Source organism: Podarcis melisellensis (genome assembly GCF_964234715.1).
Source record: "Podarcis melisellensis genome assembly, chromosome: 10".
Lineage (NCBI taxonomy): Eukaryota > Metazoa > Chordata > Lepidosauria > Squamata > Lacertidae > Podarcis > Podarcis melisellensis.
The window spans coordinates 69,496,226-69,513,503 of NC_138542.1; the positions used below are offsets into that span (position 1 = coordinate 69,496,226).

The window sequence follows — 17,278 nt, forward strand, 5'->3', positions numbered from 1 at the left end:
CCACATAAGCCATTTCCTTCTCCCATGTAGTGCTTTTTGCAGTGGGGGTGGGGGGTGGGGGGCTTCGCTTCCTTACAGTCTAAAGGATTCTATAGTGAGAAGAACTGGGCTTGAGTCCCATTGCTCAAGCTGCACACTTCTCAGTTCAAGAAAAGAGGCTGCAACAATGCAGTTGTTACCTCTGCCTCATGGGTAGGCAAATTAAGGCCCGGGTGCCGGATCTTGTCCAATCACCTTCTAAATCCGGCCCATGGACAGTCCAGGAATCAGCATGTTTTTACATGAGTAGACTGTATCTTTTTATTTAAAATGCATCTCTGGGTTATTTGTGGGGCATAGGAATTCGTTACCCCCCCCCCCCAATATAGGCCAGATGCCCACAAGGTCTGAGGGACAGTGGACTGACCCCCTGCTGAAAAAGTTTGCTAACCCCTGCTCTGCCTGATCCAAGTCCGTCCACAGAAGCTTATTGTTGATGGAGTGTGGCTCTCAGGCTGAGAAAAGCCCTCTGCCTGGTCTATACATTAATGGTGCTAATGAGGAGATCCAGGATGCTGATGACACTAATCAGGAGACTCACAACTTCCTCCTGCCAAAGAAAAGAGGAAAACATGTGTTTTTGTTGTATTATTTTGGGGACTGTTCAGCTCCTACATATATTAAAGGCTTCCTCTTCCTTTATAACATGCTTTATATGCTACTATGAAATGTTGCTCAAGAGTCAGATGCCTGTTTGAAAGTACCCTCCCTGTGTAAAAATATGGGCACCTTGGAGGCAGAGAGTGAGGAGGAATTAAAGAACCTTTTAATGAGGGTGAAAGAGGAGAGTGCAAAATATGGTCTGAAGCTCAACACCAAAAAAACTAAGATCATGGCCACTGGTCCCATCACCTCCTGGCAAATAGAAGGGGAAGAAATGGAGGCAGTGAGAGATTTTACTTTCTTGGGTTCCATGATCACTGCAGATGGTGACAGCAGTCATGAAATTAAAAGATGCCTGCTTCTTGGGAGAAAAGCAATGACAAACCTAGACAGCATCTTAAAAAGCAGAGATATCACCTTGCCGACAAAGGTCCTTATAGTTCAAGCTATGGTTTTCCCAGTAGTGATGTATGGAAGTGAGAGCTGGACCATAAAGAAGGCTGATCACCAAGAATTGATGTTTTTGAATTATGGTCCTGGAGGAGACTCTTGAGCAGCCTTTCTCAACCTATGGGTCCCCAGATGTTGTTGGACTACAGCTCCCAACACCCCTGAGCTCTGGCCTTGCTAGCTAGGGGTGATGGGAGTTGTAGTTCAACAACATCTGGGGACCCATAGCTTGAGAAAGGCTGCTCTTGAGAGTCCCATGGACTGCAAGAAGATCAAACCTGTCCATTCTTAAGGACATCAGCCCTGAGTGCTCACTGGAAGGACAGATCCTGAAGCTGAGGCTCCAACACTTTGGCCACCTCATGAGAAGAGAAGACTCCCTGGAAAAGACCCTGAAGTTGGGAAAGATGGAGGGTACAGGGAGAAGGGGACGACAGAGGGCGAGATGGTTGGACAGTGTTCTCAAAGCTACGAACATGAGTTTGACCAAACTGCGGGAGGCAGTAGAGGACAGGAGTGCCTGGGATGCCCTGGTCCATGGGGTCACGAAGAGTCGGACACGACTAAACGACTAAACAACAACATCAACAGTAGCTAAACATTATTGACACTTGTTTCACAGCTTTTTTTACTTCGCATTTAAGTCTTGCTAAGACACAATAGATGATTATCCAGATGTGTGAGTGTTGTCCTTTCATTTGGTCAGCATTTAGTAGCATGAGTTAAGTAGTTATTTGTATATGTTTCTTATATTCTTGGTATTTTTAATGTTCTAAGTTCTCTGATCAGTGCTTTCTTACGAATGTGATAGGTCCAAAGCCATCACCTTGGAAAAGAGGCTTGTGCTCTTGAGTATTTCTGATTTGGGACTTATTATTAAGAAGGTCTTGCACTCTGCTCCCACTGTTCTTTCCAGTGTCTGTCCTGAAAGCTTTTGGGCACACTTGAGAAATAATTTCCTTCCTGTTTTCTCAACCATATAATTATTATAGGCCCATTTTCATTTATTCTTCTGCAGGTACTGTTACTTCCAGAAAAAGAGAGGACTTATTATTTGACTGTAATTCATTCTCACTTTCTCCTGTGCTTCTTACTGTGTCAGAGGTGAAATCTACACACATATAAGAAATGTGAAAATGCTTTTTAAAATTTTTTTTGAAAAATATATTGAATTTGCCATAGCTCACTTTTGCCATCTAGTGTCACATTTGCATATTGTACTTTACAACACGTTTAAAATGTTTTATTTGCAGCTGTATAGCTGAGTCCCTAGTCTTAGGTGGGCATAGTTTCAGTTGTTTCAACAAGTTCAGAATTGAAAGGCAAATTGTACAAGAGTGGAGAGCTATGTTGACCTTCAGTGATTTTCCTTTCAAACCACTTGACCTATTGCTCAAAACTATCTGAGCAGACCTTGAAAAGGAAATAGACAAACACTTTTGCTTCCACACATCGGCTATTGGCAAGTCAGAAAGGTGAGAGCCAGGACTGTTCTGACATTCTATTAAAAAATAGTGGGAGAAAATTCTAGCTGTTTGGAATAGCTGAGACCTGCTGCCACTGCTAGTTCCAAAAGTTCAGGATCATAGTGAACTTTGGGGAGGGGAAAAATCATTATAGAGGTTTTGAAATAATGAGATTCAATTTGGAAAAAGCAACCAGTACAAGAGTCACTTAGGCACTTTGTATGTTGTTACATACAGTCAGTACCATGTAGGCAGCAAAAGCCTTCTGCTGTCTAGTCTTGTGACAAAATAAATATGCTGCCTATGTTCATTTTTTCTACTCAGAAACTATATTTGTTTTGAAAGTTCATGCCTAATAATTAAGCTGATAGGGACAGTCTTTAATGGTTTGAAACTAACCCGTATGGTAGCGATGAGATTGCTAGGGAGGAGCAGGCATGTGTGGGCTCTTAGCATTTGCAATATATTTCCGCATGGCAAGAGAATGTCTGTATCAGTAAAGGCCCCTAAAATTGTCTGATCAGCCCCACTTGCTCCAGAGTGAAAGTCTTTCTGCATGCTTTAATATAGGGTACAGATTCAGGCTTTCCTTTGTTCTCCCCTTTGTTTCCCCAGGATCTGATTATCTGTTGTTCAATATGAACTCTTTGCTGGATATTGAGCCTTCCATTTCACATAATAGGGCTAATAAAACCCTGAAATCATGAGACAGAGTAGGATAAGAATGAATACATAAATTATAATAAGATGCACACAGGTGATGATGGTGGGAGGTCTTTTCAGATCCGATGAGTGCTGACCTCATTAGTCCTTTCGTACAATAGCTAATGAGGATTTTAAAGGACCTCTGGCTTATGCAGTGTGTGATGCTAGTGACAGGTCGTCTGCGTGCAGTTCTGTGATCTGAAAATAACATTCAGTGAATTATAAGGAACAATAAAGTAGTGGCAGCTTTCCAGGATGGAGGCCTTCTGTGTTGTGAAGCCATTTCTTCAATTACTTTTTTTCTTCTTTTTTTAGGACTCTGTCCACCAGTGACGATGTTGAGGACAGGGAAAATGAGAAGGGTCGGCTGGAAGAAGCATACGAGAAGTGTGATCATGATTTGGACGAGCTGATTGTTCAGCACTACACTGAACTTACTACTGCCATCCGCACCTACCAGAGCATCACGGAGCGCATCACCAACTCGCGCAACAAGATCAAGCAGGTGAAGGGCTGTGCAGTGCAAAAGAGAAAATGGTTCATTTCTGCCAATATGCATTTGGTGTTTCCCACACAGTGCAAGCCTGGATTTAGTTTACTTACTTATTTACCTGCTGTTCTGTTTTTACAAGTAACCAGAGTTATATGCACTACACAAATCATGAAGCACTCCATTAATCATAGTGAAATCAACACAATTCCCTATTCAGTTCAGGGGTGAGTCCCAATGCTTTGGTCTGCTTGCTTAAATAGGTTTGTAAAGCCCTAGAGGTTCACCCACCAGACTGACCAGGCCTACGTTCCTGGGTCTGATATTATAAGTTGTCAGGTGCTGGAAAGTTTAAACCATGGGTAAACAGAAGAAGAATTGAGGGCATGCTTCCTTTACATCCCTGGCTTGTGTTTTTATATTGTAAACATCCCTGTGATCTTCAAATGAAAGGTGGTATATAAATTTAATTAACAGCAGCAACAGCACATTTCCTTTTCAGCCATGGCTTGAACTCATAAGAAACTGCATCTGCAAAGGAAGAATAGCAAGCACACTTAAGAGTAGTCTCCCAATTCTTTTGGTAATGTCATGGTGAATCGGATGATTGACATGTAGGCAGCTCTGCCCACTTGTCAAGGGAGCCAACAGGAAGAAGCACAGGATCTGGCCTGCTAGACGGATTCTGTTATCCAGCACTGCAACAAAGCATCAGGAGCTGCTGAACATGGCTTCATGTGGCAAACTGCTGCTTATCTAGGACTAACTGTGCCCAGGCTGGACATCGGCTCTTCCTGGGTGGAAAGGAGTATAAGACTGGTTATTGTCTCAGTGGTGCTTTGCTTGAGTGATAAGATCTTGTGTTTTGATCTTGCTCTTTGTTCCTCGTCCCTTGCCTGTTCTACTGGTTCTACTCTCTGTATTGCCCCTTGATCCTGACTCTTGGCTTTTGTGGGTGTGGGCTGGTGGTGGAGGAGAAGCCAGAGAGCAGGAATTTCTTCCACCCACACAAGGAACGTTTTGTCGCAGTGTGAAATTTTACACTCAGAAAACCAACCTAAACACAAAACTCAGCTCTAGAGTCAGTAGCAGGTCCAGTCCTTGAATAAAAACCCCAACAGCCGCATTCAGAGAACAGAAAAGGCTTCTTGAACTTTTTTTTTTTACTTGGCAACAGAAACTAGTTAGGGCCGACTTTCCTTGGAAGAGAAATCCACAAAATAGGTGCTATGATAGGGAAGGCCCTCCTCCTCACCGTTGCAAATATTATTTGCATGCAGAGCCTCTCCAGTGGATAAGCACTGAATAAGGAATTTGAACTTCCTCTTTTCTTGCTAGCTGCTTGAAATACTTTGATGGTGTCTGAAGAAATTTTAGCTTGGTTATTGTTTCATAATTCATTTGAATTTAAAGGTTAAGAATTATACTGAAAACATCAACATGGAACCGGTCTGCATATCACAGGCATGTGTAAAAACTGGCAGCGTTTTCTAAAATAGTACTTCCTATAGAGCAGTGAGCGGTGCTTACATTGGCTTAAGAGTTGTCAGGTGGACTGTGGCTACTCAGTAGTGTGGGAAAGTGTCCACATATATGTTGGAAGTTGCCCATTTCATTGTTACCTTTTGTGTCCTGGGTTGATTCATAAGAGGGAGGGAACCATACCTTGGTGTGCGAGAACATGTCTTGCATCTTTAAACTTTTGGTTTTATTGCCTAACATTAATTTTAAAGGAGCACAGTTAGCATTGTTTGGGAAAGATCTCTCATTGAGCTCATTGTCCAGTAGCACCTTAGAGACCAACTAAATTTGTTCTTGGTATAAGCTTTCATGTGCATCCACACTTCTTCAGATAGACTTCAGATACACTCGTGTGAGTGTGTGTTTAAGGTAAAAAAGGTAAAGGACTCCTGGACAATTAAGTCCAGTCAAAGGCGACTATGGGGTTGCGGCGCTCATCTCACTTTCAGGCCGAGGGAGCCAGCGTTTGTCCAAAGACAGCTTTCCGGGTCATGTGGCCAGCATGACTAAACCGCTTCTGGCACAACGGAACACCGTGACAGAAACCAGAGCGCACAGAAACACTGTTTATCTTCCTGACACAGTGGGAAGTTGATATGCATGTTTGCCCAAATAGTTCAGGAGGCCTGACTTTTCATCTCAGGAACATTATCATCCAGCTCTTTAACAACATGGTGGTGGCTTCTAGAATTGTAGAATTACTTCTTCAGCTTCAATAGGGCTTGTGAATAAAAATGTGACACAACCTTGCTAAATAGTGATGGCAATATTTCTCCAGTCCTTCCTGGAAGCTTAGGGTGTCTGCATTTACATATATTTGCATCGGTTTCTGTGAGCAAGGAATAGGATTGTGAGATTCTGCATCTGCTTGTGATTCCTGCCGAAAACCAATAAACGTTGCAGAAAGCAGATGAATGGGTATATACAGGTGTGCAGAATGGAGTGAACCCTGTCTGGAGGCATAGGCATATATGGTGGAGTACCTGGGTAGGTAAAGGCTGGGCTGAGCATATTATGCATAGAATGGAATGTCCTGCTTCCCAGGCAGAGTGGAGGGCTCCTTTCAAACTGGCAGTCTGTGAAGAGAAGGGCATCACTCCTCTGGAGACTGTGAATGGCAACCCTTTTGAACTTTCAAATTCATTTAGTATTTTCAAAGAGGAGTGAGGCTAGCCTGATCCCTTCCAAGGGTGGAAGTTCATTTCAGGGATTTATGTACAAAGCTCAGCTCTCTGTGAAGGCAGAGATCAATTACACGAAATTTGAAATAAACCATAGTCCAGGCTTACTCAATACAATTAAGCTCTGCACAGGTCAAAACCAAATGTATAGGCGTAGTGACCTTGAGATACCACCTTAAAATAACCACAGAGGATGAAGGACCTTTTGGTATTTACTGTTCCTGATTAGATTCAGTCAACATGTATTGAAGGAGCTTTCCTTTAACCTCTTGGGAAGTGACAGTCAGCATACTAGGTCTGATTTCTTTTCCTCCCTCCTTTTTCTTCCTGATTGCCCTGTTAAATTAGCAGTCTTACCGTTTTTGTGTCCCCTGTCTCGCCCTCACAGCTATAAGGTGACAGATTTTATAGACCTGGAGAGACTTCTTCCATCATAATATATACTTGATTCAGACTTTTTTTTTGCCTGCCTTTGTCCTTGGAGCGATTGGTTTGGGATTGAAAACAACTCTGAAACAGCTTTTGCTTTCCTTTTGAATTTTCTTAGAATTGTACACTGCTTTATCACCCAAAGGTCATTGAGGCTTATTAAACTTTTCTTACATTATTAATTTGCTCATCAGCCTTGAGAGGTAGGTTAGTAGTTGTGTGTATGAGAGTTTCGAACCATGTCTCTAAGAGCTAACGGTTAATGCTTTGTTCAAAGCATTCTCTAGTCTAGCGTCTAAGTTTTAGAACCAGGGTGGGGGAAAATGATCTGCGAACTGGTTAAATTCAGTGCTTTTTTCTGAGGGGATGCAGGTGTACACATATCCCTAAACATTTTGTGAATTTAAGTTTGGCATCATTGAGGGGCAGTATTTCAATATGAGTAAGAAAATGAGAGTACCTCTAAACATTTTTTTTAAAGCACTGGTTAAATAGTTCAAAATATCGTCGTACTTAACTTTGCAATTATTATAACACCTGGCTTTCTTTTGAACAGAACTCAGCATTTTTTGCTTAGGGACATGATCCCTCAGATCACCAAAGGCAACACCTGAGAAAGCTTGTGTTCCTATTCAGAATTTTCTCTTACTAGCAACAAGGATGCAAATAGCACAACACTCAGTGGAGGCTGGGCTATTGGGGCATAGCTCTCTCAAGAAGAATGTCAAGCAATTTAAAAGAAAACATTTTCTCCAAAATCTCACAGCCACAAACTCTTTCCTACTCCACACACGTTTTAATACTACATTTAACTCAGAAGCTCTGCACACATTTTTGTCAACCTACTGGTCTGCACCACTTATACAGTCCTAATCCGAAAGTATAACTGTGACAAAGAGGTCCTTCCCTGGTCAGAAAAAATGATGTGGAATTTGAGTGTTGGGATGGTTAGCTTTCCAGCCCTTGTTGTGAGGGTTCCCTCTCCCTCCTGTTGTTATGAGGGCAATTTCAGCCTCTGTAGGGCTAAGTAGGGCTGCTTGAAGAGCAGTCCTCCCTGCCCCCTGAGCATGCTCAGTGTTATTTCCTTGAAGACCATACCTCCAAACATATCAAAGCACATTCTTTGTAGCTAGCCAGAAGAAGGATGTGATTGCTATTTTAAGCAGCTTGTTTTTGATTAATATTTGTTAAGAGAACAATGGTGGCTTCTTTTCCTAGTCCACTTGATATCCCTTCACAGTTCCTAGTCCACTTCTTCCACACTTAACAAAATGTTGGCCCCCACTGCTTTAAGCTTTCTTTCCATAAATGAAGCCACAGTTTGTACACCACTCAAAACATTCATTGCAGTTGTGGAATTGGCACCTGAGTCTTGATTGGCATCAGCTAAGGTGCAAAACTTTGAAGCTAGATTAGAAGAGAACTTCCTGAGCAGCTCTAGGGTTGATCTCTGGACCGATTTCCCCATTATGTGTTAGTATTGTGTGGGCATTTGGATTTAGCATTCTGTTATGTGTATGGGGCTTGTATGATTGGTGCTATAGTGGCATCCAGGGGTAGGGAACCTGTGGTCCTCTGGATGTTCCTGGATTACAACACCCATCACCCCTGAGCATTGGCCATGTTAGGAGGGGTTGGTGGAAGTTGGAATCCAAGAACATCTAGTGGGAGATTACTCACCCTTGCTGTAAAATCCAGTAGCTGGAATCCAAATAAGTATTTCAGGAATGTTGAGTGGGATATGTGACTCCCAGTCCCAAGTGCGCTTTAGATAACGGAGTCCTCTGGCTAACAACGATCTGGCTTTGCATGTTCCTGCAGTGTTAAAAGCAGTTGGCCATGTGGGATGGTTCACCTCTTGTGGGTATAAAACTAGTACCGTAGAGTAGTTCTCTGGAAGTAGTGTAGTTCTCTGGATCCTGGCCAATGCAAGGAAAAACTCTGGCCTTTTGTTTTTATTGTTGGCCTTTTCCACTGAAAGCAAGCTACATTTTGCAGGCTTTCGTAGCAGCAGCAGTGTGGAGGTGTACGAGATCAGATTCCCTTAAAACACATTTTTGTGCATCCACATGTCTCCATATTTGTGCTTCAACCTGTTTCATTTCCCGCCTACTGATAACAACCCTGCTCGGGAGGTGTTGCTTGCTTGTCAGCCACCTGTTAAAGAGGGGGAAATCTGCATTCTATGCAAGACCAGAAGGGGGAGAACTGAAGTTTCTGAGTTAGAAGGAATTGGACATAATCCAACAAAAGTTAGGGAAATCAATTCCATTGCTTTCAGCTGGGCTTAGTACTAATTCTTACTGAGCTATGTACGTTGTGTTACTGCTACTTAATTAATTTATAAGAACTCTGCTTCTGTTCTTAAGCAGCGCATACACAACCAACCATCTTTGCTGTTCACTGCTGTTTGTAAGAAAAAGTTTTTGTACCATGTTGGGGATATACCAATGTATAGCTGCTGGTTCCAGAAGTCAGTTGTCTGTATCTGTGTTTGGAGAGCAGGAATTTGCAGAGAGATGTCTGGTGTTTACTGTATGTGTGTTTTAAATCCTTCCAATGAAAATTTGCTAAGGCATAAGCAAGAATGTGTCATAAATCTTTCTGTGTAGACTGGCTTTAGGGAGAAGGGTTGAGAGATCTGCATCTAAGGTTGAGAGTTTTAGCATAATGTCTTTTTTAACTGTTTCATTCAGGTTTTTGTAATTCAATTATGACCAGAAGCTTGCAGCCTCAGGCTATAAATTGATGTGTAGTTCATCACCTCTTCATCTCTACTTTTTTCTTATTTTGTTTTCTTTCTCTCCTTCGAAACCTTCCTCTGACCTTATTTTAGAAAGTAACTTTGTTTTTCGAAATGGAAGCCATCTCCATTTTTCTGAAGAACTATCTAGCTAAATTCCTACCCATCATTTCTTAAAACTTCCTTGGTCCTTGGTCTACTGCCTTCTCAGGTCACTCTGAGCTTCTGTTTTCCTAGACTCCCACTGCTTCAACTCCCCATTTCATCTGGACTTTGCCTGTTCTGCCTGTCTAGGACTGGAGGAACTTGGGCAATGATAACCAAAGGCTGCCCTGTCTCTCTGACGTAAGGGCAACTAAGCCAACCATTGGTTTCACCTTTCTCACCTAATCCATAATCACTCGCAGTTTTTAATCCATTGCTACTTACCCTGAACCTTCTTGGAACGGCAGGCTATAGATTTGAAAAAAGTATTGTGTGTGTGTGTTTGTGTGTTTTTCCCTGTTAGTCTAGGCTGCAGCATATCATGGTCTGGAGTGTGGAGGATGATGCGTAGATAATTCTAATTTGTAGTGGCAAGTCAACCTTGATGGCCGTCATATACTTTACATGTGGGGCCCTGAAAAATCATGTTGTAATGTGGAGTGCTCACGGCTAGCTTGAACACTTTCCAGGATATTCCATTTCATTTACCCTCCCTCTTGGTTTTCTGTAGCGTGGACCGCAAACTCAGTATTCCATGACCAATGGGCATGCTCAGTTACAGGGATGTTTTGGAGGATCTCCCCCCTGCTTGAGAGCCCCCCAATACCTTTTTGTACCTTTGCAAACTTTGGGGTCCCCCCAAGCCTGCTCATACCTCCCTCTTGTGCACATGGTGGTTCCTTTAGGACAATATAAGGGCTGGACCGTAGAACCAAAATCTCTATTAACGTATATGTTAGTACCATGATTTGACATGGGCGGGCTTGCTCTAACCAGAAGTCTGTTGATTCACTTGAGCTGCTGTGGTGTATTTTTTCCAGGTCAAGGAGAATTTGCTTTCCTGCAAGATGCTTCTGCACTGCAAGCGGGATGAGCTGCGCAAGTTGTGGATTGAAGGCATTGAGCACAAGCATGTCTTGAATTTGCTGGATGAGATTGAGAACATCAAGCAAGTGCCCCAGAAGCTGCAGCAGTGCATGGCTAGCAAGCACTACCTCACGGCCACGGATATGCTGGTAGGAGGTGATAGCTGGTGCTTGACAGACAGCTGTCCGATAAGTGTCTGCTAGATTTGCTATCTGGGTCTGAGTAATTAGATCTGCCATTTACTCACCTACTGTATTGTTCTCTCTGCCTGTCTCATTTGCCCTCTTCTGTCACTCACTCCTTTTTTTTATCTTCAGTCTATTAACCTCTTTGGTTGCTTTGAAAACTCTGCTGACTTTGACCCTGTGTCCTTAACCTTGATTCATGCCTTCTCAGCCCTTGGCTGCTGTTTCTGCTTTAAAAATTTCTGTATCACTCGTGTCCATATTCCAGGTGTCACTCTAATAGACTATTACAGACTCTTCCATTTTGTTACCTCTCATTTTGCCATAATTGTAATTTCAGAATGACTCCTCTTCTGCAGTTGCAATGATCACATCTACATTGTCCCGCCTATTGCTTTCCTTGTTTGTCCCAAGATCCTCATTTGAACAGTATTTGCCTTTAACTCAGGATATATTTAGGCAACAGGCTTTCTGTAATTATGTTCCCTCAGTGATATCATTAATGAGTATGGAAGAAGTCTAGTGTTATTGTAGGAAACTAGATTGTTGTGGTTGATCAGAAATCTGGTGCTTTCCATGGACTATTGAGAAGTAAACCTTTTATTGCTGACCCAATTCCTCAGTGCTGCAGGTATCCTTGTGAAAAGGGGGAAAGTAGTAATTTGAGTGCACAAATTTTTGCTCCTCTCTTTACTCAATTTGCCCCTCTGTGTTCACATCTCCTGTTTTCTCCTGGCATGATGCTCCCTTCCTCTGCTAAATTAACTTTCCCTGTCCTCCTAATTTTGTTTTCAAAGCATTCAAAAGAATATGATGCTCAAAGAATTAAACCTCTGCTTATCCCATATGTGTCAGTGCCTTATTAAAGATCATCTATCACTGCTGTTATGTGAATTTAAGTTGCACATGTCTGTTCAAAATTATAGCTGAAGAACTCCCAGCTTCCTGATAGAGAGCAGCAATAGCACTGTCAGCTTTTGACATATTGGAAAGCATCAGATAAATTATTAATTTTGGGTTCTCCTTAAAAACAGTTTTGAGGGTCACTCCAGCCATTTCATTTTGGAAATACTTTAAAAAATGTGCAGCTAATAATGTAATATGTGGCTGCAGCTGACACAGATTTGCAGACGTTTGATCATAGTACACTGACCAGCGAACAGTGACTGGCTGAAGTCTTTGTTGAGGGTACCCTTGATGGCAAACATGTTAGATGGCCCTGAGGTGTTACTTGTGACCAGTCAACAATTGACATCTTCCGTTTACTCATTATTAAATAACACTTTTAATTTCCAAAGTTCCTTTTCAAATGTTGCTGTTTCCCTTCTACTATGAAGCTATTAAGATGTTGTGTTGCATCTCACAGTGAGACTGCTTAGGTGGAATGCAGATCTTCCATGTTCAAGTCCTGGTCTTAGTCCACAGTCATTAACTATTATGCATTTCGTAGCTATATATTGCCTTACCCCACATGTGCCCACTCGGCCACTTTGTTCTGCATAATTGGCACTGCTACATGTGCCACATAATAACAGCATTTGTAAGAACTCAATTGTTTAGTTACACTTTGGAACTCCCTGCCTATTCAGATCAAGCAGGCGTATTCACTGTACTCTTTTTGGCACCTGCTAAAAACATTCTTGTTTAGACAAGTCTACCCAGATGCCTAGAAAGTTGAGGTAATATTTAGTATGTTAACTTTTGTATGTTTTAAAGTACAGTTGAGATTCCTCCCCCTCAAGTTTATTGTTTTATCTTTTGGTAAACTCCTTCGAGGCTTTTTATAATCGGGTGGTGAATAAATTTTATGAAATTAAAAAAATAAATAGTTCAGTCAGTAGAGCATGAGGCTCTTAATCTCAGGGTCATGGATTCAAATTACACATTGGGCAAAAGACACCTGAATTGCAGGGGGTTGGACTAGATGGCCCTTGTGGTCCCTTCCAGTTCCACAATTCTATGATTCTATGAAAAGTGAGGCAGACTTCAGACTGGTTTATCTCTTGGTGCTATAGTGGACTGACTTCTCTGATTTGTGGAAATGCTCTTGCTCTCTACTGACTCAGCAGTGTAGGCTTGCAACCCCTTTTTTCTGATAGCACAGATAATTTTTGCTGCATCAGTGTGTTAAATGTCTCTAGAGTGGAACTCCTTGGCGTCAGCCTTCTTTAGCCTACCTCTGTCTCTACATTAGAAAGATGCGGTAATTGTGCTCTAGCTGTTGGGTAGTTCCATTCTCTTTCATTGTATGATCTGAGTGGTGTATAAAATAATTATTAAACTGTCAGGGATGCATAATGTTTCTTGTCCCTCGTCCTCAAGGTAAACAGCTGTTGGCTTATCAAAAGCCTAAAATGATCCAACAAAGACACTGATATCTCATGTGCTGAAATGGGAGAGCTGATAAATATTGTTGCCTGTAGCTCTGTGATATGTGCAGTCTAAATTAGACCTTTGCAGTCATTGTGTGGGCTTGATGCAAGCGCATTAATGGCATAATTTCTGGTTGCTGCATCACATTTCTGCAGTCTGTTCTTTGTATTCCACTCACATTAATTGAAGTAATTTTGCCACTGAAGCGTGTTTCCAACCTCTGCATTTAAATTGAAATTTTAATTCCCTTATTGTTTGGCAAAGACGTCTGAAGATGGCTTGTTACAGGTTTCATTATCACTCAAAACACTCCAGCTGGTTCTAATGTACAATGATTAATTCTGGAAAGACTTATTAATGTAAGAAAGGCAACCTTTTCCCAGAAGCAGGAGCATAGCAGCAAAGGTATTTTGGTGACGGCTGGTGTTTATATGAAGCTAGATGAAGAAAAATATGCGTTGCTGCTGGCTTGTGACACCAGCTTAAAACTTATTGGGGTGATCTTTGCAGATTATCTGGGTATAGGGTATAGTTCTATGCATTTATAAATGAATGGACCCAGCAAAAATAATTTTGGAATTTTGAATGTCCTGTAGTTAGGCTGGAAAATAAATCCTGAAAAGACAAACTTGCGAACTATGAAACGTCATGTTTATGCTGGCATGCGGGGACAGGGACTCCATCTTTTATTACCTCAAGGAGGAGCAGAAATTATTAAGTTAGGTTCCTGGTGAGTTGCATGTGAATGGGGAGGCTGGAATTAGCTAGACCAGCCTATTCCTACCTCCTTACTTATTTTGTGTGCCCTACTCTCTGTTTGCACCCAATGTTCATGTGTGAGTGTGCATTCTTCTGCATATTGCTTGCATGAATCATCTTGGGCTGTTGTGTCTATAACGACTTATCCATAGTGCATTCCCTCCCTGTAACACCTTGTGGCCTAGGATGCATTGACAGGGGCCTGTCTCATTCCAGGGCTTGTGTTGGGCTTTTTGTGCTGTATTTTGCCGCAGGGAAGCAAGAACAAAAAAGAATACCTGCTCAGGGCATGACTCTCAGCGGACTTGGAAAAGAAGAAAACATAAAGGCAGCTGGGGGTGGAGGAGAGGGATTACTGAGTAGGAAGTAGTGCTTCTGAAATGGGTTTGGGAGCTCTAGGGGAATAACAGATGGAATATGAATCAACAGTGTGATGCTTTGGATGAAAACCCAATCTTTTTTCCAGTTGCATCAATAGGAGTGATTTATTTCCAAGCCAGTTTCTCACCCAGCATCTTCAATCCGTAGTCAGTATGCATAATGAAGTACAGTGGTACCTCGGGTTGAGAACTTAATTCGTTCTGGAGGTCCGTTCTTAACCTGAAACTGTTTTTAACCTGAGATGGGACCTCCCACTGCCGCCACACAATTTCTGTTCTCATCCTGAAGCAAAGTTCTTAACCCGAGGTACTATTTCTGGGTTAGCGGAGTCTGTAACCTGAAGCGCCTGTAACCTGAAGTGTCTGTAACCTGAGGTACCACTGTACAGCAAGGGTAGTAAACGTAGTGCCCTCCAGAAGTTGTTGGACTCCAATTCCCAGCAGCCCCAGCAGCATGACCAATGGTAAGGATTTGTAGTCCCAACAATATCCAGAGAGCACCATGTTTGCTCCCCCAGATATACAGGGAAATGTGTCATGCTCATGCATATGCCCTGCCCATTGTGTGCATAGCAATGTATTTCTCTGTATGCATATAACCAATGTGCATACAGTAATCTATATTTTGCAAAGTTGGGGAGGGAGATAGATAGCATGGTTGTATGATGTGTTAAACACAAAAGTTATCCTGTACCACCATGTATATAAAGTCTCCATAACTGGGTGGATCAGAGTAGGGACATCTAGGTGAGCTGGCTCCAGAACCTAGGAAGCTTTCATACTACTCCCTTCAGTCTGGATATTTTCTTTGAAATCCTGTTTTGTGCAGCATAGTTGGAGAATGATAATTACTGATCTGATTTGAAAGGATTCCAAGAGCAGCCAAGGTGATTAAAGGGTCTGAATCTTGTGTGGAGTTGCTAATGTAATCAGGGCTATGACTATATATAAAAATAAAATATTTGGTGCTACATTTGCCCAAGAGAAGCTAGATTTGATGAACTGTAAAAACTAAGCAAGCCATCACATATTTTTCATAATTCTGATGCTTTCGTTGAAGAGGGGCAAATAATCACTGCTGCATTTGGTTTCTGAATGATTCTGGCTGGTTCCTCAGCCTTCCTGTGTTGACTGTCATTGTTGTGGCTTTTTTGCATCTGTACAAACAGCACATAGCTCTTTATTTCTGCATCTGAAGGTGAATAATAGCATTCAGAGTTCCCCCCTGAGTTAGATGTTTGCTTCTTGGACCAAAGCCTGCATTGCTGCCACCTTCTGTTCTGTTCTCAGAACTGAACAGGTGGAGCCATCAGTTTTCTATTGCGTACGATTGGAATGTGTTCAGCCAAAGATAATTTGTTCAGAACGGGGGCCTTGTTTGCAGTCAAATTAGCTCATTTCCTATTGTTGTGCTGACACGGCAGGCCCTGAAGCATAGCAGATTTCCCCACTGCACCTTTTTGTTGCTATATCTGAACCTTGGCTTCAGAGCCTACCTTATTAAGCTGCGAGATATTTCTACCAGTTTGGGTCAAGCAGAGTCTATTTGCTCGGTGCTGTGAAAAAGAAATTGGAAAGCGGCTGGATTGTCCAGGAGCTTTCATCCATTCTTAATGGCAAAAGATTGTTTGTTTGGGCCTGGTGTGGTCAGAGACAAATGTGCTCAGGCAGTTCAGGTTCAGGAGCAGGCAGAGGAAAATCAGTCCAGAATCAGTTGACATGATCTAAGATGGCCTGGTGGTCAGGTTCTAGTGCAGTCAGACAAGAGGGCAAGTCAACACAGAAGAGCTGCTCTTACAGTTGAGTCAAGCCTAATACTTTCTTTAGATAAGACTAGTGGGACCCCTATTGGCTCCTCAAGTCACCTGGGTTTGCTGGGAGGGAAGCCTCCCTTGCTGCCACTGTTAGAAGGATGCTGTGGAGCAGTAAGGCTCAGGCCAGCCATTCCTTCCCTCCATGAGCTGTGAATTGTGTCTCTTGACACTGAAGTGGGGAATGGGTGCTAGGCCCCTCCCTTGTTGAATGTGTTGGTTGTTCTGGCCATAGTGATTGGAGCGGGATGATAGTACCTTGTTACCCTCAAGGGCCCTTATTGGCTGCCGTGGATGCACACATGTGGGCAGACAAGGTGTATATTCACTGCTCCCCTCTCTGGTGCATAGAGACCCCCATCTGGTCTGTACTCCCCTCCTGTTTTCTGACTGCTGGTTTTCTCCAGCATCTCCTACTCCCACCAACTTCCAATGATAGCCCTCTCCTCACATTCCAAACCTCCCAATGACGAGGTGCAACATGAGATGAACCCTGTTTAACTGAGCAATCAGCGCGGTTTCTTATTGTGTGCTGCTGTGTGCTTAAAGACATAGGACATAGCCACTGCCACCTCCCACCCTCCTGCAATGAAAATAATATGAAAGTGGCATTTCTTTTAGCTGTTTGAAAAGAGATTGTAACGGATCTTAACAAGCACAGTGTGAGAGATATATGTAGTTGAAATAAAAACCTGGGAGTGGACCTTTAACTCCTCTGCCTCTGCTGCTGTTTTAATGCAAGCCCCTCTTTCCATAGGTTTCCTCAGTTTTCCCCGTATGCTGAATGGGGATAGTTCTTAATGAGACACTCTAAATGTTCAAATAACGAACAGCAAGCAACACTTTATGAGCATGTATATCTTGAAAGTGCTCAGCATTATACTCAGCCAGATTTTTCATTATTGCTTCTAATCCCATTTTCTGATCCTGTTCAAGTTTTGTTTTGTTAATTTCATCATCGAGATGTAAAGATATTTTGAAAGCAGGAGCGCACAAGCAGAGAGAGGATTTCTTTCCCTTTGTAACATCTTATCGCCTTTTCTTCCTTTAATATACTTATCAATAACTTCAT

The 17,278-nt window shown here is 42.4% G+C and overlaps 1 protein-coding gene across 2 annotated transcripts in view; it reads left to right on the forward strand.

Annotated features, from left to right (window-relative positions):
• Positions 1-17,278, forward strand: part of EXOC4 (exocyst complex component 4) — a 352,759-nt gene that overhangs the window by 16,960 nt on the left and 318,521 nt on the right. For both annotated transcript variants that reach the window (XM_081926878.1, XM_081926879.1), the window contains exons 2-3: positions 3,579-3,768; positions 10,653-10,847. In XM_081926878.1, the coding sequence (XP_081783004.1) occupies positions 3,579-3,768; positions 10,653-10,847 (385 nt within the window). The remainder of the gene's footprint in view (positions 1-3,578; positions 3,769-10,652; positions 10,848-17,278) is intronic.